The 25,263-nt window shown below is 40.4% G+C and overlaps 1 protein-coding gene across 2 annotated transcripts in view; it reads left to right on the top strand.

Annotated features, from left to right (window-relative positions):
* Positions 1 to 4,382: 4,382 nt before the first annotated feature.
* Positions 4,383 to 25,263, top strand: part of OCRL (OCRL inositol polyphosphate-5-phosphatase) — a 47,844-nt gene continuing 26,963 nt past the window's right edge. The window contains exons 1-12 of one of the 2 annotated variants that reach the window (XM_052662954.1): positions 4,383 to 4,397; positions 4,672 to 4,742; positions 9,096 to 9,175; positions 11,906 to 11,944; positions 19,934 to 20,044; positions 20,506 to 20,595; positions 21,302 to 21,422; positions 21,511 to 21,672; positions 22,941 to 23,042; positions 23,558 to 23,672; positions 24,742 to 24,858; positions 24,965 to 25,152. In XM_052662954.1, coding sequence (XP_052518914.1) covers positions 4,675 to 4,742; positions 9,096 to 9,175; positions 11,906 to 11,944; positions 19,934 to 20,044; positions 20,506 to 20,595; positions 21,302 to 21,422; positions 21,511 to 21,672; positions 22,941 to 23,042; positions 23,558 to 23,672; positions 24,742 to 24,858; positions 24,965 to 25,152 — 1,193 coding nt within the window. In that variant the 5' untranslated portion in view covers positions 4,383 to 4,397; positions 4,672 to 4,674. Of the gene's footprint in view, positions 4,398 to 4,667; positions 4,743 to 9,095; positions 9,176 to 11,905; positions 11,945 to 19,933; positions 20,045 to 20,505; positions 20,596 to 21,301; positions 21,423 to 21,510; positions 21,673 to 22,940; positions 23,043 to 23,557; positions 23,673 to 24,741; positions 24,859 to 24,964; positions 25,153 to 25,263 lie in introns of those variants that run through there. The other variant, XM_052662955.1, reaches the window with a different exon arrangement.

Below are 25,263 nucleotides of genomic sequence, written 5' to 3'. Positions count from 1 at the left end.
GTGTGCAGGCTTCTCATTGAGGTGGCTTCTCTTGTCTCAGAGCATGGGTTTTAGGGCACAAGGGCTTCAGTAGTTGCAGCCCCTGGGCTCTAGATCACAGGCTCAGTAAGTGTGGCACACAGACTTAGTTGCTCCACCGCATGTGGAATCTTCTTTGACTGAGGATCGAACCCGAGTCTCTAGCTTGGCAAGTGGATTCTTTACCACTGAACCACCAGGGAAGCCCCTTTATTCATATATTTTGTCAGTTTTTCTTTTTCTTATTTTTCTGGGGAAAGGCATGCGTCATGCAAGGCATGTGTGATCTTAGTTCCCCAGCCAGGGATCAAACCCATGCCCTCTGCACTGAAAGCGTGGAGTCTCAACTATTGGCTCTCCAGGGAAGTCCCTGTCAGTTTTTCTACAAGGTTTCTTTCTTTTTTCCTCACTGATTTGTAGAGGTTCTTATACATTCAAGATACAAATTCATTTATTCATTTAATCAATATTTTTCTAGCATCTACTTTGTTCTAGAAATGGCTCTAGGTGCTGGGAATGCAAGAATATAAGAACTCCTGCCCTTCCAGAACTCACATTCTGATAAGGGAATGTAAACAATAAATGCAATTGATAAGTAAAATAAATTAATGAATAGTGAAAAATCTTCAGGAGAAAAAAATAAACAGGGAAGAGAGATAGGGGGTATGTGTGTGTGGAAGTGGGAAAGGAAATTGTTGAATGGCAATTTTTAAAAACCCTTTATAAAATTTCACACAATGATTTTTATTTTTTTAAAAAATGTATTTATTTATGTATTTTTGGCTGTGCTGGGCCTTTGTTGCTGCATGGGTTTTTCTCCAGTTGCAATGAGTGGGGGCTACTCTCCTGTTGTAGAGCATGGGCTCTAGGGCATGCAGGCTTCAGAAGTTGTAGTACAAAGTCTCAGTAGTTGCGGCTTCCAGGTTCTAGAACACAGGCTCGAAAGTTGTGGCACAGGAGCTTAGTTGCTTCTTGGCATGTGGAATCTTCCCAGACCAGGGATCGAACCCGTGTCTCCTGCATTGGCAGGCAGATGTTCATCGTTGAGCCACTAGGAAAGCCCCTGAACTGCAGTTTCAAGTAAAGTTGTCTAGGAAGACCTCTCTTGGAAAGTGACTTTTGAGCAAAGACCTGATGAAGTTAAGAGTGCAGGCAAATCTCTCTGAAAGTGTTAGCTGTTCAGTCGTGTCCAACCCTTTGCAACTCCATGCCATTAACTGTTGCCCACCTGGCTCCTCTGTCCATGGGATTTCCCAGTTAAAAGTACTGGAGGGGGTTGCCATTCCCTTCTCCAGGGGATCTTCCCAACCCAGGGATCAAACCTGCGTCTCCTACATTGCAGGCAAGTGCTTTACCATCTGAGACACCAAAGAAGCCCAAGAGTGCAGGCAAAGTGAACCGCCAGTACAAAGGCCCTGAGGCAAGAGTGTACCTGGCAAATCCTAGGAATAACATGGAACAGTGTAATTAAGCAGAATGAGTTGGAGTGAGTGGTAGGAGAGTGAGTTAGGTTATGACACCTAGAGTGTAGAACCTCATAGGTTATCCTTTGTCAGTTATAGTTACTGAAAATATGTTTTGCCAGCCTGTGGCTTGTCTTTTAACTTGCTCATGTTATCTTTTTTTTGCCTGTTCTATTCTATTCACCCAACAATATATACTGGCCAGCCTTCTGAATCAGCTAGTATTTAGAGACCTACCACTTTAATTTTTGCAGCTGCATAGTATTTCACACAGTATGAATGGACCATAGGTTCACTTGTATTTCTTTATATTTTTAAAAAAGAAATGCTCAGATGAACATTCTTGTACATTCTTCTTTGGGAGCAGCTACATGTTAACCATATAGTAAATGTCTAGCAGCGCAATTTGTTTGTAACTAGGTATATGTGTCCTTTATATTCTGATATTGCCATGTTTCATACTTTCATGTTATCTTGAAGTGCATACATTTTGATATCTAATGTGGCTAAATGTGTCAATCAATTCCCCTACTTCCTCCTTTTTAGGGTCATAAGTAATCATCCTCATTCCCTAGGTCATAACGATATTCTCCTATTTTCTTCTGAAAGTTGTAAAGATTTGCTTTTCACAGTTAGATCTTTAACCCACAGGGAATTGACTTTTTTCCCCTCTATGGTGTGAGATAGGGATCTAATTTTATAATTCTCCATGTGGATTATCAATATTCCCTGCACCATTTAGTAGATAATCCATTTTCCCTACATTAATTTGAAAAGTCAAATATGCCACGTATCAACTTTCCATATGTGTGTAGACCTGTTTTGGGGCTCAGTATTTGATTCCATTGGTCTTTCTACTTCCATACCACACTGTGTTAATTAATACAGGTTTAAAGTCAGTCTTGATATATAGTTCATCATAGAGTCTTGTGAAGAAGGCAATGAGCACACCACTCCAGTACTCTTGCCTGGAAATTCCATGGATGGAGGAGCCTGGTAGGCTGCAGTCCATGGGGTCGCTAAGAGTCAGACACGACTGGGCAACATCACTTTCACTTTTCACTTTCATGCATTGAAGGAAATGGCAACCTACTGCAGTGTTCTTACCTCGAGAATCCCAGGGACAGGGGAGCTTGGTGGGCTTCCGTCTATGGGGTCACACAGAGTCAGATACGACTGAAGCGACTTAGCAGCAGAAGCAGCAGCAGCAGCAGCAGCATAGAGTCTTGAACAAAAGAATCAGTTCAGTTCAGTTCAGTCGCTCAGTCGTGTCCGACTCTTTGTGACCCCATGAATCACAGCACGCCAGGCTTCCCTGTCCATCACCAACTCCCAGAGTTTACTCAAACTCATGTCCATCGAGTCGGTGATGCCATCCAGCCATCTCATCCTCTGTCGTCCCCTTCTCCTCCTGCCACTAATCCCTCCCAGCATCAGGGTCTTTTCCAATGAGTCAACTCTTCGCATGAGGTGGCCAAAGTATTGGAGTTTCAGCTTTAGCATCAGTCCTTCCAATGAACACCCAGGACTGATCTCCTTTAGAATGGACTGATTGGATCTCCTTGCAGTCCAAGGGACTCTCAAGAGTCTTCTCCAACACCACAGTTCAGAAGCATCAAATCTTCGGTGCTCACCTTTCTTCACAGTCCAACTCTCACATCCATACAAGACCACTGAACAAAAGAATAACACAACTGAAACATTACTCTAGGAAGAATATTCTTATGACTGTCAACAGAGTAAAATGGTCAAATGAGATAGCACAAGGGCTTACACTCCAGTGATGGCAGTGTGAATGGCAAGAAAACAAAGAATCTAAAAGTAATTCCAAAGAACATATTAATAAGATTTGTTGGCTGATTGGATACGGAGCAATCAGGAGAGAGGAAGCAAGCATATGGGGCTTCCCAGGTGCGTGCGTGCTAGGTCGCTTCAGTCGTGTCTGACTCTCTGCAACCCTATGGACTCTAGCTTGCCAGGCTTCTCTGTCCATCGGGATTCTCCAGGCAAGAATACTGGAGTGGGTTGCCATGCGCTTCTCCAGGGGATTTTCTCGACCCAGGGATCAAACCTGCGTCTCTTCCATCTTCTGCTTTGGCAGGTGGGTTCGTTACCACTAGCGCCGCCTGGCAATGCAGGAGACACAAGCAAGCACATGGCTTTGAAATGTCAAACCTGCATCGCTGTGTGAAATAACCGTGGGTTTTTGTCATCCAATGCTTTGCTAACAATGAGTTATATTAGGCAAGGGATGTGGGCCAGGGATAATACATTTGGTGTTTGCCTGCTTACAAGTGAGCTTAAAGGGGGACAGAGAAAGCAAAGGTATGATCTCTGGGGATTTTTCCGATTTAGGGGGTGGAAGGATGGAGTGAGGTGGGAGGACATCTGAGCGGTAGGTCCAGCACGGTCCATTCTGTTAACCATAATAAGGATATTTTGAATGGAGGATGTGGGTCCTAGTGGCCCCAACACCTTTGAGTTATTTGATGGGTATGACTGTACTTTGTTTCTATGGCAACCTTCAAAGTCCCCAAAACAAGTCTGGCGTCACAGACAGCCTTGAAAACGTATCCCTTGCTGGACGTGGGGGAGACGCCCCCAGTCCGTCGGGTTGGCCTGCAGTTCCGCAGGTTGGCCGCAGGGGGCGGAATCTGCGGCGGCCTGGAAAACTGGCGGGGGTGGGAGGCGCCGCTCTCTCTCGGGTCAGGCTCCCGGCTCCCGGCTCTGGGCTCCAGGCTGCGGGCTGCCCGCGCCCAGCACGGAGCTGTTTCTCTAAGGACGCGCAGCCGAGGCTGAGGGGTGTGAGGACGCGGGAGGCAGTATCGTCGGATCAGCCCGCAGTCCGCAGCCCCGCCGAGCCTGGAAGCCGCCGGGATGGAGCCGCCGCTCCCGATTGGAGCCCAGCCCCTTACTGTATCCGCCTGAGAGAAGGGGGAGGGGAGGCCGCGCAGGGCGGGGGTGGGGGTCCGCCGGACTGCGGATCGCGGCGGAGGGGCTGCTAGGGGGCAATCGGGCCCCAAAGCCGAGCCGAGCGGGAGAGGGGGGCCAGCGCGGGAGGCGCTGCCTCGGATGCTGGGGAGGAAGGGTGGGCAGAGGGGCAGGAGCCTCTCGCCACCCTGCACCTCGGGTCCCCTCCTGGGCCGCGCTTGTAGAGAAGACCCTTGACTAGCGCCCGCATACTATCGAGGGTATGGAGATGAAGGGTCCTCTCCGGGAGCCCTGCGCGCTGACCCTAGTCCAGAGGAACGGGCAGTATGAGTAAGTAACCACCTGATACCCACAAAGGAGGGGAGCCTGCCATTACCTCCCAACCCCAAACCGCGACAAGCCACGCACCCTCCTCCCACTGAGGCCACGTGGGCAACAGGTTCGGCCCGGGTGTGAGGTGCCAGTGCTCTAACCACCTGGCTTTCTCCCCAAGTTTGCTCTGGCCTGTGGCTCAGGAAAGGGCTCAATGGGCAGGCAAGCAGGAAGCCTGGGTTCTTAGTTCCTGCCCCTGCAACTGACATGGGTTGTGTAATCCTGGGCTGGTCAATAAAGCTTTCTGGGTCTTAGTGTCCTCATCAGTTTAATAAAAACATGAACTGCCTTACCTTATAGCCTTTGGAGTTAACTGAGAGAATAATAAATATGAAAGTGGTTTACAAAGAAGTAAAAGTGTTGTAAAAACGCTTCATTGTTAACCTTCTCTTAATCTCATTCAACTGGTTCCTCCAGTCTCCCCACCCCTTTATTCTATTTGCTTGAAGGCATATTCATTAATTCAGTCATGATTTTGTGTAGGCCAGTAACTGCTTCACTTACTGACTTGACTGTTAGAAAAAGTAATGACATGTATAGAAATGTAAACGACTTTTGGCCTTTCATCAGGGTGTGTTACCTTCCACTCTGCCTTGGACATAAGAGCTCAGTAAAGACTGTTGACTGATTGATCAAAAGATTTTGATAAGCCATCACTATAGCTGCTGATCTCACTTCCTTGCCACTAATGTTTCATCTAAAGTATCTCTGATGACTATCCTATATAGGTAGGTCCCTATCCCTTTACGCCCCAGCCACCGCCCCTAGTTGTTGGCTGGTTTCTTGACATCAGTGAAGAATTGTCAATCACTTAAATCCTGCCATCCCCCAACAATGAATTCTGCTTAAAAACAATTTTTTTCAGCCCCTGCCTTTAGATTGTCCAGATTCAATCTTTGTCTATGCTGTCTAGTTTACAGAGAAGAAATTTCCATTAGCCTAGCCTGCCCTATTCTGAAACTCTTGGTGCCATTCAAACTGGATGTCAGCTGGTTCTATGGAAGTAGCTCTTCCCTAGATTCTGGTTGGTCAGTTCTGTTGATGTGATAAGTTCATTTTATTTTTCCCAGATTTCATCAAACTGGAAGACCAGTTTAATGAAAGTAAATTCAACAGAAAAGTGAATTGAAAAGTGGAACACCAGTACCACTTCCAAAGGCAAGAATAGAATGGGAAGATGTGAACCTTGGGCAAACCATTAAATTTTTGTGCCTTGGTTTCCTCTTCTTTAAATTATGAGGATTAAATTAAAATAGCTACAGTGTTGAGATGACCACATCCCAGGATCTGGTCCCTTGGTTCTGTAGGTTTGGAACTGTTCGGCTGATAAGGGAACAAGCGGCTGGCCTTGAGAGAAACACCTCTTTCTATCTGGTCTCATATACTGGAAGCACTTTTAAACTTGCTCTCCTGATTATTTTTATCTTCCCCCCTAGAGAAATCAAATTCTATGTTACAGTTCTGTATAAGTTATGAGTATAACACAAGTCACACTGAATGGCTTGGTGTGTGTCAGGTACTCTTCTAAGCACTTGCATGAATTAGTTCATTTAACTCTCATGTGAGGATTGCTGTGAAATTGTAATATTATCATCGTCATCCCCTTTTCCTTGGTGTAGAAATGGAGGTTTAGAGAGGTTAAGTCATTTGTTCACAGTCAGAAAGTAACATAGCTGAGATTTAAAGCCATATAACATCTCAGAATTACATCATATCTGAGAAGTTTCTTTTGAAATCATTTATTGGAGACATTACATTATTGGAGACACCTAATACTGTCAAATCATCTGTATAATCCGTGTCTTTTGGGTGCCTTCTTTAGTTTTGTAGTTCCTGCTGTTAACCATAGGAGAAATTTACTTGAGAGACTAAAATTACAATTGAAAACGACTTTATTGCACACAAGGAATCAAACACTGACATTCTTTTTTTTCAAGGTAAATAGATTATGATGCAACCTGTTGTTTCATCTTTAACCTTCCTTAAACAAATCAGAGTATTTCCTAGGGAAATATTTGTGGACTTGACTTGAATTCCCAGCTTATGTTTTTTGATTTTTTTTGGGGGGGTCGCATTTCTTTTTTAAATTGATATTTATAACATTATGTTAGTTTCAGGTGTACAATATAATGACTTGATATTTGTATATACTTTAAAATGATCACTACCATAAGTCTTTTTCTGTCTTTGTGCCACATGGTATGTGGGATCTTGTTTCCAGGGCTAGGGATTGAACCTGCACCCCCTGTATTGGAGGCACAGAGTCTTAACCACTGAATTGCCAGAGAAGTTCCTTCAACATTTTTTTTCTTTTGATGAGAACTTTTAAGACATATTCTCTTAACAACTTTCAAATATACAGTACATTATTATTGACTATAGTCATCATGCTATACATTACAGCCTCAGGACTTAACTATTTTCTAGCTGGACATTTGTACCTGTTGACCCCCTTCACCCATTTCACCCACCCACCCCCATCCTCTGCCTCTAACAGCTACCAATCTGTTCTCTGGGTCTTTGAGTTCAGTATTTTGGGGTTTTGTTTTTCTGTTTCACACATGAGATCATATGGTATTTGTCTTTCTCTGTCTGACTTCTTTCATTTAGCATAATGCTCTCAAGGTCCATCCGTGTTGTCTGTTTTGTGTTGGTTTTTAACAAGACAATCCAGTTGAAACTTTACTGTTAATGTTCAACATCATTTCTGTATTACTTTACTTGGGAATTACATTGGTTTGTGTTCATTTTCCTTAAAGTAAGCTCTTTCTCGTTGACCATTATTTTGTCAGTCTTATCTAGTTTCTGGTCTACATCTGGGTTTATAGGACTCTACTCAACTCATGAACTTTGCAGTTTGAGAAGGACCTGCCTCCATATTCTTCTTTCTAATCACCTTAAACTATAAATCCCTGAAAGTTAGGCAAGTAGAATCAGAGCAGAAAAACGGCATTAGTACTTTTATTTCCCTTACTTCTATCTAAGCATTTCTTTCCCCCAAGTTACCCCTTCATAGTTAACCAATTTGAAAAAAAAATCAAAAAGCTAAAATGACAAGCCCCCAAAAGACAACAAAATAGAAATTAGGCCCTTCTAAAGAATGACTTCTAAAGTCAAAAGCTGACCAAGTATGTTTAGAAATTCACCTCTCTTTGTAGCTTAATTAAATGTTTATTCAACCAAAGTTATTGATCATCTATTAGGTAAGAGACAAAACTGAATATAATAGGGTCTTTGCTTTCATGGAGTTCAAATCTGAGGGATTCGCATGTAGTTTTTTGTATGTATGTATATAGTTATATATGTAACTGCAATGGAGTCTGTTAAGTGCTATATTTAAGGGACAAGCAAAGGCATGAGGCCACTAGTTCTGCCTGAGGTTACTTCGGAGGAGTTTCACAGGGGAGTTGATAGTTTGAGCTAGGTCTCAGAAGAAAAGAATAGTGCTCCTGGCTCAAAGAACCACCTAAAGAGTGATTTGGGGGAAGTTAGGAGATGTTCAGGATGACCTTTTACCAGTCAGTTACACCTTGATTCTGGACCACTAAGATTAAGTAGTAAGTGAAAATTAATATTTCAGGAATACATAGGAATTTGGAAATCTTGTGTTTCATACTGAGGGGCCAAGTTCAGTCATACTTACCAGAAATACTAGCATTAAATTGTAAACCATGATAAAAACACAGGGATATAAAAGCAATCTGGTTGTGATATCTGCTACCTCATTGGTCACTGGATTATTTTGACTGATGCAGCTGGCTGGGCACCTCCTCTTACTTCTCCACGAACCTGTATACTTATTTGAAAAGATAGAATCATTCTTTGATAAAAGCCATGGGAATAAAATCAGAAAGCTAATTGATGAAATTTATAATCCATTTATTCAACAAACATGAGGGACTGCTACATGCCAGGTGTTGTACTAGGTGCTAGAAATACTGTGGTGAAAAGACAGCCATAGTCCCTTCTCTCATGGTCTTCACACCTAACTGTTAGTTCTTCACTCTGGTATGCGTAATCTGAAGGTGTGTGCACTATAACTCATGCTCTTAAAATTGTAAACTGTTTTTAGGACATAGACTGTGTTCTCCATGGCACTGAACTGTGGGTATTCAGGTACTGATCATCACTAATATCCTTTTAGACCTCAAGCAATATCTACCATGATTCTCAGATCCAGGGAACAAGATCCAACAAGTCCAATAAATACAGACTAAATTTGTATAACAATACAGCAATGTATTTTGTTGTTAATTTTTTTTTTTTTAGTTTTTCAGTATCTATTCGTTGATTCATTCTTCTGTTTCCTAGGCTAATAATCCAGTTGCACAAGAAGGAACAGCATGTTCAAGATATCATTCCTATAAATAGCCACTTCAGATGTGTTCAAGGTACTAGCTTTAATAGCTTAGTTAGTTTTATAATGTTTTTTCCTTTGGTCGTTATCTCATTGTATAATATCATACATCTTTAAATTTGTCACTGCACATAAAATGAAATGCATTACCCTCTGTAAATAATCTACCATTGAGAAGATGATAAATTCTTTGTCTAAGAGTACTGAAGGATTATATTGAAATATATATATTCTCACCTGCCACCCTGGCTGGGGTTAGAGATAGATGTGGTCTGTTACCTATGTAGGTAGTCTTTTATGCTGATGAACCTATATGTAGATTTTAATCACATTCTTGGGCTTAACTGATAAACTGCTCATTGTAAACTATCAAGGTCACTTCGATTCACATGCATTCAGCACTTTCTCCCCACACTATTTTAAATTAAAACATTTGGCAACACGCCTTGCCAGATTGTAGTACTTTACACTCAATTGTGCTGATTCTCAAACCTTGACATTGGTGAATCATAAGAAAATCAACTCTTGGGAGGAAATACTTGGCTTCCTGCCTTCAAATTTGGGGAAAGGGAACAGAAAATCTGTTGTTTCATCTGCTACAATGAGACTCAAAAAATTGGGAGGGTTGTGTAGGAGGTGTTGCTTCTGTCATTTCACATTGCCCTAGAAAGGAAATTGATTATTAGAGAACAAATGCATTATGTTTCCGGTGGCTCCATTGGCTTATCAGACAGGCATTCTGTGTCGGCTACAGCTTCTTGGAAAACTTGAATCTTGCCTTGCATAAATTCTTTCTTAAACTACATGCAACTTTTTTGATCACAAAAGTAATATATGTACTGTAAAAAGCTGGGAAAGAGCAGAAAATTATAAAGGAAATAAGTAAACTCAACGTCCTTCAGAGATAAATACCTGTTTTCTTTTTTCTACACATGTAACTTTTAGGGTCGGTGGAGCTCATATGTATGTGTTTTTTGTCCATTCCATTTGCTATCATGTTTTGAGTGCTTTGACATGCTATTAATAGTTGTATACTATTCAATTTTATGAGTGACCTCTACTGTAGTTATTCCCTGTGTTTGACATTTGAGTTATTTTTTGTTAGTATAAATAATGAATCTTCCTGCATGTCTCTTACTTCCTTAGAATTTATTCCTATAAGTAGAAATACTAAGTGGGCATGACTTTTTAAGAGAGCATGTATTAAGAATTAAAAATACCCACTGTGAATAGAAACCATATTGTGTAGTAGAATGAAGTCTTTTATTTAGCCTGCCCTGTGTAAGAGAGACATTGAAGGAGGCACCTGCATGCCGAAATAAGTTACTGTGGTCACCTCACTTCTGATAGCATAGTGCTTTTTGTTACGTACTCAGCCCTTTAAGGAGGAGAAAAGCCAAAGACAATGATGTTAGTATCCTATTAACTCTATACCTTCTTTGTGCTACTTCTAGAATCTCTTTTACCCTGTTTCTCTTGGTATTGTCTTTAATAAGAAATAGATGGCAGATTGCTAGGTTGGAATCTGGGAAAATTTGTGTGCATGCACACAGTAATCCTCATGACAAAAGGAACAGATACCTCCTTGAGTTTTCACATCCTTTCTGTTTCCCAACCTGTACATCTATCTTGAAAAATCTATGAGTACTTGGGTTTTAAAGAATTAAAGTTACCAAAGAGCAGTTGTGAACTAATACCTCTGTCTTGAAGCACTGTTGTCCCTTGCTTCATTCATCATGCTAGTAAAAGTATTGAGACTATTCTCTAATATTAGACAACTTGGGGCATTATCAGTTCTTCTGTTGCACCTGAATAATGGAGCCACATTACAATCCAGGCAAGTGAGGGAGCTAGAAAAGGCTGAGACTACTCCTGGCCAAGGTGGATCCAGACTCATCCCAAGGAGTCAGTGCCTGCGTGCTCAGTTGCTCTTTACGACCCCAGACTGCAACCTGCCAGGCTCTGTCCATGGAATTTTCCAGGCAAGGATACTGGAGTGGGTTGCCATTTCCTCCTCCAGGAAGGAGTCAGTACCCAGAGGGAGTACCCAGAGATTAACCAGCCAGGAGGGTCTGACAGGTGCCAATGGCCAAATCCAGGAAAGTCCAAGAGGAAGTGATGAGTTGGATCTAGACACTAGAGGTAAGGGAGGAAGTCTAGGTGAGCCATGGAGAGAAAATAGAACTTTGAACTTGACCCGTTTTATACTTGTTGGGTGTGGTAAGCCTTAGACCCACAAGTGTTAATGGTAGCCTGAAGATAACTTCAAGTATTCTCTGTTCCTGTATGGGGCAGGGGTGGAGGTAATGAGGTCATTGGAAAATTTTCAGAGACTAGATTTGAGTTAAGAAAGTAATTTACCTCTAGGCTTTTGGGGTCACTTTCTTGGCTTTTTATAAGAATTATCTAAATGATACAGTTAGATTATATTAAGTTAGTGTGTTATAGTTGAGGGGAATTAAACTCACCTTCACTTGAATTAACATGTTATATTCCCTACTATTGTCATTGCTTGATTTGCTTTGAGGAATTCCATGTGATTACTTGTTCAATGCATTTTTGTTTTAGTTGAATTGCTTATAATCTTTAGGACACAGTGCTATTAAAATCCCCCTTTAAAAGTGCTAAACAAAAAAGCAAAGGATTGTTTTTAATGTGTTCTAAAACCTAGTAGTGGTGATTGAAAGAAGTAGTTAGGTTTGTACTTCTTTGGGTTATAATGAATGGTTTTCTCTTCCCTGATCCTATTCTTCTTTTCCTTTAGAAGCAGAAGAAACTCTTTTAATTGACATAGCTTCAAACAGTAAGTATCTTTCTGAATGGAGTTGATTTTCATTCAACAAATATGTACTTGAAGACCCACTGTATGTAAGACACCTTTTTCGCACAACTTTTATCTTACCATTTTATCCTGTATTCTCTATTTTCATAAGGCAGCCATACAAATTAGTATTGCCTCCCCAAAACACTTAGCCTAAGCTTAAGAAAAAGCAGGTGGCTGGCAAGAGTCTTTAAAAAGTTGAAAACGTGATCTGCTTTTCTGATGCTGAACTTCTTTGAGATACCAGTTTTTTGTTGCTATCAGTTAAGTCATTCCTGTGGAGTAGGAAATTGTAGGAAGGGCCGTAGAGTGTTTAAGGCACAAAAGGTTTATGAGGTTTTTTTAACTGCTGTTCTGTTTTAAGCCTTTTTCCCCTACCTACTTTTGATTTTTACATGTTAAATCATAATGTTTTCCTTAATTTATTATCTTATTTGGGAGGCTATAGAGTCCCTTTTGTACCAGGGAGATTTTTTTTTTTTTTTCTTAAAATAATTTTGGTCTTTTATTTAAGACCGTCTTCTCAAGGCATTTCTTTATCAGAGAGAACATGGTCTTCCTTCTCACTGTTTCCGTTCTCGCATTTTTTATCTGTTTGAAACAAATCATCTTAGACTTTCTGTGCAAGCTGTTCTCCATTTATCATTTAAAATTGTGCTTTGTTAACATGGGGAGGAAAAATTGGGCACTTGAATGCTACTGTATCTACTCTGTGGTTGCCGTGGGAAAGAGTATATGACGACATGAATCCAAATCAAATGGGGTGCTTTATCTCTTGGTTGAGTCCTTGGATGCCTGGGACTTGGCCCTTAGCTTGGGGCTATCAGTTCATACATAATTTTGCTTAGATATAGTCCCTGTCCTTGGCACTATTGTTTTGTATTACACAGTTTAGGTACTTCTTCTGATTTGGATTTTATTATTCTTTCCTTTGGTCATAAATTTTGGAAGTCTTAAGGGCTGATCCTAAAAGGCTAAGCACATCCAACTTCTAGCTTCTACTGCAGATATCCAGGAAAGCAAGTAACCTAATATCTATGTCTTACTGTACTTAAAAAGGAGAAGGTAAGAGCAATACTAATAAAGCAAAATGTGAGCAAAGTTTGTTCAGCAGTGACTCACATTGGTGCTGAAATCTTCTGAAATTAGATACCTAAATGTCCTGTTCTTAGTATGGAAATAGGTATTTCCATAGCTGAAAAGTTAAACTGAGCTGTGCCTTTTTTCTTACAAACACCTAATTTATGACGTTGGTTTAGTTGGCCTCTCCTACATGGAAATTAACCATATGTTGCTGTGTCCAGAGTTCAAGTTACTAGATTATATGGGAAGGAGTTAAGTAACCACTTGAAAAAAAATCCTTCATTTCTGCCTATTTATTAATATTTGTACTGAAACTAGATTTTTTTCTTGATCCTTAGGCTTCACATATAAACCTTTAGAGCACACAATATGTTGCTGGAGAAGACCTTGGGTTTGTTAAGCAAGGCTGATTTTACTGAAACTTTATGTTTTCCCACTGTCTGGATGTTGGTATTAAACATTTTAAAATGTTTTTTCTGATTATAGAGACAATACATCCTTCATTAGGTACAATTTGTAAAGTTCAGGAAAGTTTAAAGTATCAAATTAAAATTACACTCCTGTGACCTAGAGATCACCACTGTAATTAACATTTTTAAGTATCTCTTTCCAGTCCTTTACTTATATTTTTACATAATTGGAATCCTAATATATAGTTTTTATCCTGCATTTTCATTTAACAGATATTGTGACCTTTCCCATATCATTTAAAATAGTTTAAATGATTTTTAATGGCTAACATTTCACCATAGATATGCACCAAATTTTGTTAATTTAACTCCTTTGTAAAATTCAGTCACTGTCAAGGAACATGGTATATCTCTGCTTACCGAGGTTCTCTTTATATCTCTCAGTAACATATTGTGGTTTCTTCATAGATAGCAAATATTTGTAGGTTAAGTATTTTTTGATGGATTTTTTTTGCTGCTGTTGTCAGTGGAACTTTTTTTTTTTTTTTTGGAAGCTTTTTTCTCTTCTATTGCTTACTACTAGTATACAGAGCAGCTGTTGACTTTTAGATATTTATCTTTTATCCAGCCACTTTACAGAATTGTATTTTGGGGGAGCCTTTTATTTTCTTTTTTGGTTTTGATAGCCCTAGTCATCTGCAAATAATAGTTTTGTGTCTTTGTAGTAGCTATACCTAGAGAAGGCAATGGCAACCCACTCCAGTATTCTTGCCTGGAGAATCCCAGGGACGGGGGAGCCTGGTGGGCTGCCATGTATGGGTCGCACAGAGTTGGACACAACTGAAGCAACTTAGCAGCAGCAGTAGCTATTAGTTTTGATTCCTATCTCATTACACCAACAAGAATTTGGAGGTCAATGTTAAATGATGATGATGATGACATTTTATGTTCAGCTCCTGATTCCAGTGAGAATGCCTCAAGTGGTGCTTCACTGTTGAGGACATTATTGCTTATTGATTTGATAGTTTTATTTTTAAAAAATGTTAAGAAACTGCATATATTTCAAATTTGTATGAGTTTATTTAATTTTTTTGGCCATGGCATATGGGCATGTGGGATCCTAGATCCCCAACCGGGGATTGAACCCATGCCCCCTGCAGTGGAAGCATGGAGTCTCAACAACTGGACCACCAGGGAAGTCCTTTGTGTTTTTAAAATGATGAATATATATTAAATTTTATCAAATGTCTTTTTAGTATGTATAGAGATGATTCTATTGTTCTTCCTTTTTTGACCTATTGATGGACAGTATGATACTAATTCCCTAATACTGAGCCCTCTTTTATTCATTCTTCAACAAATATTTGTAGAGTGCCTTCTATTTGCCAGGCACTATTCTAAGTGCTGCACAATCGGTAGAAAATAACATAGATAAGGTTGCTGCTCCTGCTTTGGTTCTTGCTTCTGTGCTATTTGGTACTAGTGTCACATTGATGGCTGTAATCCGTTAATCCTTTCCATAAGCTTATGAATACCTCTTATGTGCCAGGCACTATGCTCTAGGGATACAGGGAAAAGCAGCATAGGCATGGTACTTCATGAAACTTAGTGCAAGAAACAGCTTTTAAACTGGTAATGTATGGTTACGTAGTTACAGGGTTTTTGTTTTTTGTTTTTTTCCCCTTGGCTTCATCACCCACAGCTTGTGGCATCTTAGTTCCCCAACTCGGGATTGAACCTAGGCCCTCTGCAGCAGAACCCTGGAGTCCTAACCACTGGACTGCCAGGGAAGTCCTGATAGTTGCAGTTTTGATAAATACTATCAGGGAGAAATACAGAGAGTTGATAAGACTAAATTAGTCAAGGTCCTCAGGGAAGGCCTCTTTGAAGAAGTGACTTTTAAATTGAGACCAGAGGGGATAAGTAAAAGGTGAAAATGGGGAAGAGAAGATTCCAGGAACGTCATGGGCATAGGTCCCAAATTGGGAAGTAGCTTGATACTTTCTTTGAAATGAAAGAAGGCCAGGATGCCTGAAATAAGTCTCAGGCACTAAGGTAGGCCAGGCTAGGACCAGATCCAGTAGAATCTTGTAAGCCATGATGAGGAATCTGGATTTTTAGAGTTTAAAAACTGAAAGAATATGAAGGATTTTATGCCCGTGTTGGGTTGCCAGGAGGCTCTTTCAGTGGTTTAAGCTAGAGTGCTAGAGAGTATGGTGCCAGTAAGAATGGAGAGAAGTAGACAGATATGATAAATGATTTTGAAGAGTAAATCAACAGAGGCTGGTGTGGGGGTAGGGGGTAAGCTGAAGAGAAGTTGTCAAGGATGAATCCTAGGTTTCTGGCATGAATATGGCTGGTGGTACCATTTGCAGAAATAAGAACATTGCAAGAGGAATGAGTTTTCCTGGGGTTTTAGCTATGTTTACTTTGAAATTTCTTTGAGACATTTCAGTGTAGATGATAAATTGGCAGTTGAATGTATGCATCTGAAGCTCAGAAGTAAGGTCTGGGTCACTAGCACAAAGAGGGTATTTGAAACCATAGGAGATGATGTAATTGTATTGTATAGCTGTGCTATCAGTTATAGTAGCCACTAGTCATATGTGCCTATTTAAATTAATTAGAACAAAATTAGAAAATCAGTTCCTCAGTTGCACTAGTCACATTTCAAGTACTCATTAGCCACATGGGGTCATTGTTTACCATATTGCACAGTGTAGTTATACAGCATGTCCATCATCACAGGAAGTCCTATTGGACAGTGCTGATACAGAGTGAAGAAAAAGGTTTAGGATTGAACTCACTCTACTTTTTAAAGTTTGGGTAGAGGAGAAGATACTTCAAAGGGCACTAAAAATTAGTGACCAAAGAGAGAGAGAAATTAGATGAGTATGGTGTCATAGAAGCCTTTTAAAGAGACTATTTCAAGGAGGGATCAACTGTTGATTTCTGCTGATAGATCTGATAATATGACTGAAGAATATCCATTGAATTTAGCAATATGGAGATTATTGGTGACCTTAACAAAGCAATTTCAGAGGGGTAGTGGGAGCCAAAGTCACATTGGAGTGGATTAAAGAGCAAAATGGAAGGTGAGCAAGTAGTAACTTAACTATGTGTCTTTCAAAGCTTGACTGCAGAGGGGAATGTAGAGATGAACTGGAGTTGGAGGGGGATATGGGGTCCAGGAAGGTCTTTTGTTTTAAATGAGAATTTAGAGCACGATTTATTTCAATGCTGATAAGAAGGAGACTATGAGGGAGAGGTTGAAGATACTGAGGGGAGGTGTCTAGAGAATGATAGAGAGGGTAAGATTCCTGAGAGAACCCAAGGGGTTGTAATTCCTCTGATCTTCTTCCTTGTACCAGAAGGGAAAGAAGATGAATAGAGATACAGGTAGGTTTTATATGATGGCTTCCATTTCCTTTGAAGTATGAGGTAAAGCAGTCTGCTTGGAAGAAAAGAGCTTGAGAAGAGTGGGATTCAAAGACTGACGATAAAAGTGAAGTTGTGAATTGTTTTTCCAAAGAGTAGTGGGAGACAAGTTGACTATGGAAACTTAGACTGATTCCTATCATACAGGGCCCTGTTGAGGTTAGCAGTCAATTTATAATGGAGTGTGTGTGTGCTTGTGTATCTGGTTTTACTCCCTCAGATATAAGTACAGAGAATGCAGTTAGTTGGATTTCTGAGTGTTGAAAGTTAGCCAGGTAGGCATTAGCCAGAACACAGTGAGTGGTAAGGCAGTTCTAGGTTTTTGCAACTGAGTGAAATGATGGCTTCTGTTTGACAAAAAGGAAAGCGAAGGGCTTCCTGGTGGCTCAGTAGTAAAGAATCTGCCTGCCATTACAGGAGCTTCAGGAGACATGAGTTCAATCCTGGGGCCGGGAAAATTCCCTGGAAGAGGAAATGGCAACCTACTCCAATATTCTTGCTGAGAAAATTTCTTAAGCACAGTTGCAGGGTTAATGCCCTCACAAAGAAAGGTGGGGGAGGGTAGTGAAAGCAAGAGAGAGTGAATGAATACTGAGAAAGTGAAGGGATCAGTGTGTCAGAGGTTCCCCTAAGAGCAGGTAAGCGGCAAGGAGTTCAGAGTGGGTATTTGAATTAAAGATTTATGAGGTGATGGTGTTTCTGTGACAAAAGATCCAGGGTATAACTGAGTAGTCCCAGTAAGACTGAGGGAGTAGGTGGCTGAGGTGGAGGGGCAAGGTCGTTGGATGAGGAAGTTGAAGGTGTTGACTGAGTTTTTGGTGCTAATTTTGAAGGGATGCAAAATTAAAGCAAAAGTGTGAGTTGAGAGGAAGTCTTATGAATCAGACCTGGATTCAGAAATTTCTGGGAGGTTGGTACATGATCTCATGGAGGAGGGAAGGGAAAGCGCTGGCATAGTCCAGTGGGTGAGCCTCAAAGGAGAAGGGATTTTTCCTGAGGGAGGAGGAGAGGGAATGGTCTGGAGATGGCATTAGGACAAATAAGGACACCAGTCTTAAATTACATAGTGTGTGAGAGACTATAAATAGCCTCTACTTCGGAGGGCCACAGGGGGAGCTACTCTCAGGGGCCAGCCAGTTTGCAGGTGACTGGTTTTCTGGATGCACTAGATCACCTGGGGGAGTGTTTTTAGAAACTGCCAGTGTCTGGTCTTCACCCCCAGAAATTCTGTTTTCTTGGCCTGGGGTGGGGCCCAAGTGTCAGTATTTCCTGAAAGTGCCTCTGGTAATTCTGATGCTCCCTGAGTTGAGAACTACTGAGAGATTCAGGGAGTATTCAGAGAAGTTGAGGAAAGAGGAGTGTTAGCTGATTTCAGAGGCCAGAAGGGCTGGCAGGGAAGAGAGAAGACAGTTGGGTGGAGGGGGTAATTTGTTCTCTTTCCCATGCAACATGGTGAGAGAGCATCTAGTGTTTTTTGTTTTGTAAGCAGTTTCTGGAATCTTCTGTTAAATGGGTCAGTTTATTTTTTTAAACTTGCTAAAATGTATCTTTCAAGATCCTGGAACAGAGAGAACACATGTTCCTGTTCTAAGTTTCTGTCCGATACAAGCTGCTCTTTTTAAGTTTTTTTTCTACTTTTAATATAAATTATCAGAGAAAGAGAGGCCTATTTGTGTCCTGAAGGAGGTTTTCCCTGTATCTTGAAGGCAGTTGTAATTGACAGTCCTTATTCATGCCCTTTTTTTCTCCTTACAGTGGCAGCCTCATTAATTTTCTTATTGCTGGTCCTCTTGCGTGCTTTTTTCCCCCATTTTAATCCTCTATGTTTATTTCTTTCTTCTGATCACTAAATCTGTGTAGATAGAAATGTAAAGAAATGCAAAGAAAGAGTCAAAGACTCAGAAGTGGATTTCTACCATAAGATACTACGATTTTCATTTCATTTTCCCATCTCTGTTATTTGCAAGTGTGAAAGAGTCCAGTTCTATAGTCATTAAATGCCTTCTGTCTGTGAAGTCTGATGTCATTATTATCAATAAAGTAACTGATGAGCCCAGTTTGCCTGGGGCTTTCCTGGTCTTAGCTTTAGAAGTCTTGAGTCCTAAGAAGCCCTTCTGTCCCAGACAACCCCGGGAGACCATTGAGAGTGTTGTGTTGGGTAAACCTTATGTGAAACCTGTCGCTTGCCCTCAAAGAGCTTATAGTTTCTAGGGCCATGAGAAAGCAGTATGTGTAATAAACCAGTTAAAATAAGAATATAAACAAGGACCTGGGTTTCCTGGATCACCATAGCCAGACAGTTGATACAGATGGTAAATGTAAGGCTTTAGAAAAGGGGAGACAGTATGTTATATACATAAGAAACTGAAGTCCTAGGTAACTTTGCTTCTAATTACACTGTTTTCCAATTGGCTATACTTGAACCAGAACACTCATGGACATGGGTCATTATATTATTTTTGTGAGTTTTTTCAAGACATAGATTTTTTACTGGAGGTAAATGAGGTATGGATGCTTCTTTTCAGAATAATTCAAGCAGCTCCCATTATGCTTTTCTTTTTTACTTAGCTTATAAATTCAGTTGCCTGAGTACAGTCTGTACCTAAGGAACAAACCATCCTATTTCCGTTTTTCCCTTCACACTTCAGAGATTCATATTATGTGATTTGGATTTGAAGTGGTAGGAATTTCCAGCTAGGAGCTGTGAGGGAGGTGGTTGGGGAATTGATCTTTTGCTAGAATTTGAAGGTTCCTACAGTGACATGTGAGCAACATATCAGAATATAGGAAACTATGATTTTATTATGCATCATGTCACTATATTGGGCTGCTCATTTATACAGTTCATTAGCCTACATTAAATTTTTCTCTGCATCACCCCCAATACCACCACCACAACGAATCCCTTGATCTTATAGGTATGCTTCATACATTAGAGGTCTGGAATGTTTGCTATCTGGATCTTCTTCTATTAAATTGGTAAGTTGAAAATATGATCCCAAGAAAACATTATATGTATATGGATTTCTATTCTTTTTAGGTGGCTGCAAAATTCGGATTCAAGGGGACTGGACCAGAGAGCGACGCTTTGAAATCCCTGATGAGGATCACTGTGTGAAGTTCGTCTCAGAAGTCCTTGCTGCTCAGGAAGGTGACTCAAACCTCAGCAGTTTTCTTTCTATTTGTATGGGACATGCATACAGAGACAGGTGGCTGTTAGCAGAGTACCTTGCCCATGGAGCCTTGATAGGTGATTTTTTTTTGTTGTTCAAGAATGACCCCAGGGATAGGTTAGGGTAAGTCTATTCAGCTTTAAGGACCCTGAGTCAGTTTCCAGAATCTTCTGTTTCTTGCCATGGCCAGCTTACTGCAGACAGTAATCCTCCTCCAGCCCCAGATGGTCCCAGAGCTGCTCTCATTTTCTTAGTCTCTTCCTTTGTGTTCAGGAATGGTGCTAAGTGAATGGCCTTTGGTGGTGGTGGTGGTTTAGTTGCTAAGTCATGCCTGACTGTTGCAACCCCATGGACTGTAGCCTGCCAGGCTCCTCTTTTGGTTATGGTAAGTTCCATTCAGTGGAATGGTTGTTTCACTCTATGACCCCTATCTCTCCAGCTCAGTCACAGCTTCTTGTTCCAGACCAAAAGGAGTCATCCAGCTGGTACCAGAAATTAGACACTAAGGACAACTCTTCTGTTTTTTCAGGTACTGAAAAGATTCTTTTTTTCCCCCTGGTTGCTATGATGATTGCAGAGTCAGTAGATTTTATCTGGGCAGATAAGATAGTGTGGGGTAATGTCAATGTCAGATACCTTCTCCTGTGGAGTGGTTTTGGAGTCTGTACTCACCACCTCATGTTCAGTCCTGTTACTTTCTGTGGCACATTAGCTCTTTTGGAGCCAGCTTAGCAGAGGGGTAAAAAATGCAGACTCCAGGGGCAGGCTGCCTGGGTTTGAATCACAGCTCTCTGACTTCCTAGTTATATGACCTTGGTCAAGTTACTTTGACATCTCTGAGCTTCTGTTTCTTTTTCTGTAACTTAGGAAGATTTTTTAATAGCACCTATCTCATGGGGGTCTTTGTGACAATTAAATGAGATAGTGATATAATCCCTAATTATCAACCAGGCATTGTGCTAAAAGTCTATAAATACTCGCTCTTTTAGTCACGTTCCAAGTTAATGTAACTTACTGGTTATGTTTATCATTCTAGTTAATATGTCAGTGGTTCAGGGACAAATGTGCTTCTTCCCCTAGCTACGTTATCACTGTTCGTATACCTTTCTGTTTGGTAATGCCGCTGAGCAAATAGGGGTCAGACCAAAACCGCTGACCAAAGCAAAGTCCTATCTATCCTGAACAAGTTGGATGTTATCTTCCCCCGCTTTGACTCTGGGTTTTGCATCCTTCAGGGCTTCTTGGATTTGAGGATAATTTTTCATCTATGAATTTGGACAAGAAAATCAATTTGCAGAATCAGCCTATAGGGGTTCACCGGGAACCTCCACCCCCACCCCCTTCAGTGAATAGAATGTAAGTCCTGTGTTGAAACAGATTTCCCATGTGTGAGACTTCCCTGGTGAAGGCAGTTTCACTTCTGAATTGCTCATTTATTTGCTAGGCTTCCACGTGAAAAAGAAGCTTCTAACAAGGAACCCCCCAAAGTGACCAACACCATGCGGAAGCTCTTTGTACCAAACACCCAGTCTGGACAGCGGGAGGGTCTCATCAAACACATCCTGGCAAAGCGAGAAAAAGAATATGTCAACATTCAGACTTTCAGGTTAGTCTCTCTTCTACTTAAGGAGGTGAAACATTAGTTACATTAGTTGGTATAGAAAAAAATATTCTTTTGGTATTTAAGGTATTAGTGTAATTAGCTTATTTCAGAATAAAAGCATAATAAAAAAGAATGGTGAGCTGATTCAAGCACTTGTCTTTTTGCGGTCAGTAACCTACATATCCGCAATAATGCAAATGCTACAATTTCCCTTGGATTTTCTAATTACTAATGATACCACATCTACTAATACTATCCACTCTTAGAGAACGAAATCAAGCTCACATGTACTAGAGAATTGTCTCCTAGCACATTCCATAAGCAGGTGTGTTTATCTATCTGACCTGCTGAATTTCTTCTTGCCAGTACTGGCAAATTAAGTCAACTGTTACCGCTAGACCTTAATTTTCATTTTCCTACTTTGGTAAGTTAACTAAACGAAGTTTCACCCAATCCTCTTGATTGGGAGGCCTATCTTGAATTCTTTCCTCTATTATATTTTTCATTTCATTTTTACTTGTTGGTATCCTCTTTCTTGGATTCACTGTGTGTGGCGTGTGGAGTGGTGTAGTGTGCCGTGTATCTCGATGTGCACAGCAGCAACGTTTTTCTTTGTTATTTGCGAACAGCATGTACTCTTTTAGTCCAAGATTCCAGTCCCATCTGCTATCCCATTATGCCTCATTTATTCTAATTCAGTCATGACTATATCCCTGTGCTGAAGCCTCCAGTTCTTCAGATTCCCCAGGATGCTTATATTTGTATGTAAACAGTTAAGACAGTCATGAGTTTTCCCTTCTGCTTTCCCCCTTAATACTATATCTGTCTCAACAGAATTTCCTCCACAGATGTCCTTCTAATCCTTCAAGAAGTGAGTTTTTGGATTTAACTATGGTTCCTTATGGAACAGTTATCCATATTAGACATCCTTACAGAGTGAAGATACCTCTTTCCCATCCAGAAGCTCTCCCTTCAAATATGTTTGGATGGAACGTAAGAGGAAGGAAATGTGGTAGAGCCATTAAATTTGTGTTTTTTAAATAGAAACTTGATTCCTTTCTGTAGGTTTACCTGCTGTGAAAGTTAGAGGGAATAAGCCCACTGCCTTTGCATTCTACAGGCAAGAAGGGTTTTTGGTATGTGTGGCAAAGCAGCTTGAGAAATTGCACTGGCTTATTGTGAATATACACTTGTATAGAAGTAATGAGAGAACTTTCTTTAGTTCATACTTTACCTTTGTTTCTAAATTATTTTTTGGTATTATGTATTAGATTTTTTGTTGGAACGTGGAACGTGAATGGCCAGTCTCCAGATAGTGGGTTAGAACCTTGGCTGAACTGTGATCTGAATCCTCCTGATATCTACTGCATTGGGTAAAATACATATCTGGAATTTCATTTTGGCTATATGTTTGGTGTTACTTTATGTGACATTTTGCCCTTTTTTCCCCACTGTTGGTAAAAACCTACTGTAGACTATATATGAGAGCTAACTTGTGGGTCAAATTTGTGAGATCATAGAGGAACAGATATCTAAAATGGTGTGAGGAAGCATCTAGTCCTCTCAAAACCCATAGAAAACTATATTCTTCATAGAAACTGAGATCTGAGGTTAATTCTAATAGTGAGTATTCCTAGGATATATAAGCAAAGCTCTGTTATCCCTTATGGAAGTTTTTTTGTGTTTTGCTTGACCTATGCATATGCTTGTGGGGGAGTCTTTTGAAAAGAAAACTACTTGTCCTTACTGATCACTTGAATCAGTAGAGCAGTTCTCTAAAATTCCTCTCTCCCACATTCCTTTTTTCACCTAATGTCTCAGAAAATGGGACAGGAGGTAGTCAGAGATAATTATGGGATGTAGATCTCACATCCTCTTGTTTTCTCAGATTCCAAGAGCTGGACTTGAGCACAGAAGCCTTTTTCTACTTTGAATCTGTGAAAGAACAAGAGTGGTCCTTGGCGGTAGAGAGGAGTTTGCATTCCAAAGCCAAGTATAAGAAAGTAAGCTGCATTTAATTATCTTTTTTAGTATATGACTAAATAGCACTCACTGGAAGTTACTCTGTTTATAGCTTGTTCCAAAAGAATGGATTAATTGAATTCTCCCCCATGTGTAATACCGGATAGGGCAGACTAATGCTTTTCATTCCTATTTCCTAGAAAAAAAATTCCCTAAGCTTCTCAATTCTATAGTTTCATTGCTTGGCTAAGTTTTAAGAGAAAGGAAGAATTTTACTGTACTGATAGCAATAATTAACTCAAATGACATATAAGTGATTTTTTGCAACAAGAATTTAAGATTGAAATTGTTTGCTTACACGGTCAGAACTGGATGCTTTACAGAAAAGCAGTTTGAAGCATGTGGGTGCATTGGGTAAGCTTTAGAACTGTAGCAAGAACAGGAGTGTTGTGGAATTTAAATGAGTTTAAAACTTGGTTGTAAGTCAAGAGTAGAGTTGACTTTAGCAAGGTGACCCAATTTGTTGGTCTTTAGAAGGCACATAGTAGAGGCTACCAAAAGAGTTATTTTAATTATTCAGCTACCATATCAAGCCCTTCAAAAGGAGTCATCTGTCTGAGTAATTTTCATCTGCCCCTTCTTACACCTGATGTAGGTGATAAGACTGCTGAAGATGTTATTCCTCTCATATAGACTAATACATATTTCAGACATATTTCTAGTTCACAAAGTCAATAGGATTGTTATACATTTTATTAGGAAATTTACTAGGAAGGAGAGGCAAAAGGAACAAGCTGGGATAGAGGCTTTGTCTTTATTATTCAACTTTTAAATACTGCTTACTCATGGTAGGCTAAAACGTGATTAAAATAATGAATCTAGAGCTGAGGGTACTTGTTGTCCCTGTAGACTTTTACTGGTCAGAGCCAGATTAGCGCTTTCCTGGAAAAATTTTGTTGCCTGTTTATGAGGTCCATTGGGAAATTAGAGGATTTAGATTCAAATTGAGGCATGATTATATCTTCTTGGTGGAAAATTACTTGTGGGAAGTTAGAGATGTGCAAAGAGTGGTATTAACACAAACCTCTTCTAATTCCCTGGAACTTAAAGGTTCAGCTAGTCCGCCTTGTTGGGATGATGCTCCTGATATTTGCCAGAAAGGATCAGTTGCGATATATCCGTGATATTGCTACAGAAACTGTTGGAACTGGAATCATGGGAAAGATGGTGAGTTAATCTGGAGTTGAGCTTGATTATGATTTCATGTCCATATGAAGTTCAGGTGCTCATTGTGTCTTTTGTACTAACTGTGAATAATTACTCTTGCTAACAGGGAAACAAAGGTGGGGTAGCTGTGAGGTTTGTATTTCACAACACTACCTTTTGCATTGTCAATTCCCACCTGGCTGCCCACGTGGAAGAGTTTGAAAGAAGGAATCAAGATTATAAGGACATCTGCGCACGAATGAGTTTTGTGGTCCCAAATCAGACCCTCCCACAGCTGAACATCATGAAACATGAGTGAGTGGTTAAGTCTTCTTTAGCCTTTGAGTAGCGGAGCTGAGAAGAGACTAACCATGATGAGAAACTATAGAAATGTGCAGAGTGAGAGATTACTGTTTGGGGATTGGG

The sequence above is a fragment of the Budorcas taxicolor genome, chromosome X, assembly GCF_023091745.1.
Source record: "Budorcas taxicolor isolate Tak-1 chromosome X, Takin1.1, whole genome shotgun sequence".
NCBI lineage: Eukaryota > Metazoa > Chordata > Mammalia > Artiodactyla > Bovidae > Budorcas > Budorcas taxicolor.
This window is presented reverse-complemented; position numbering and strand designations above follow the sequence as displayed.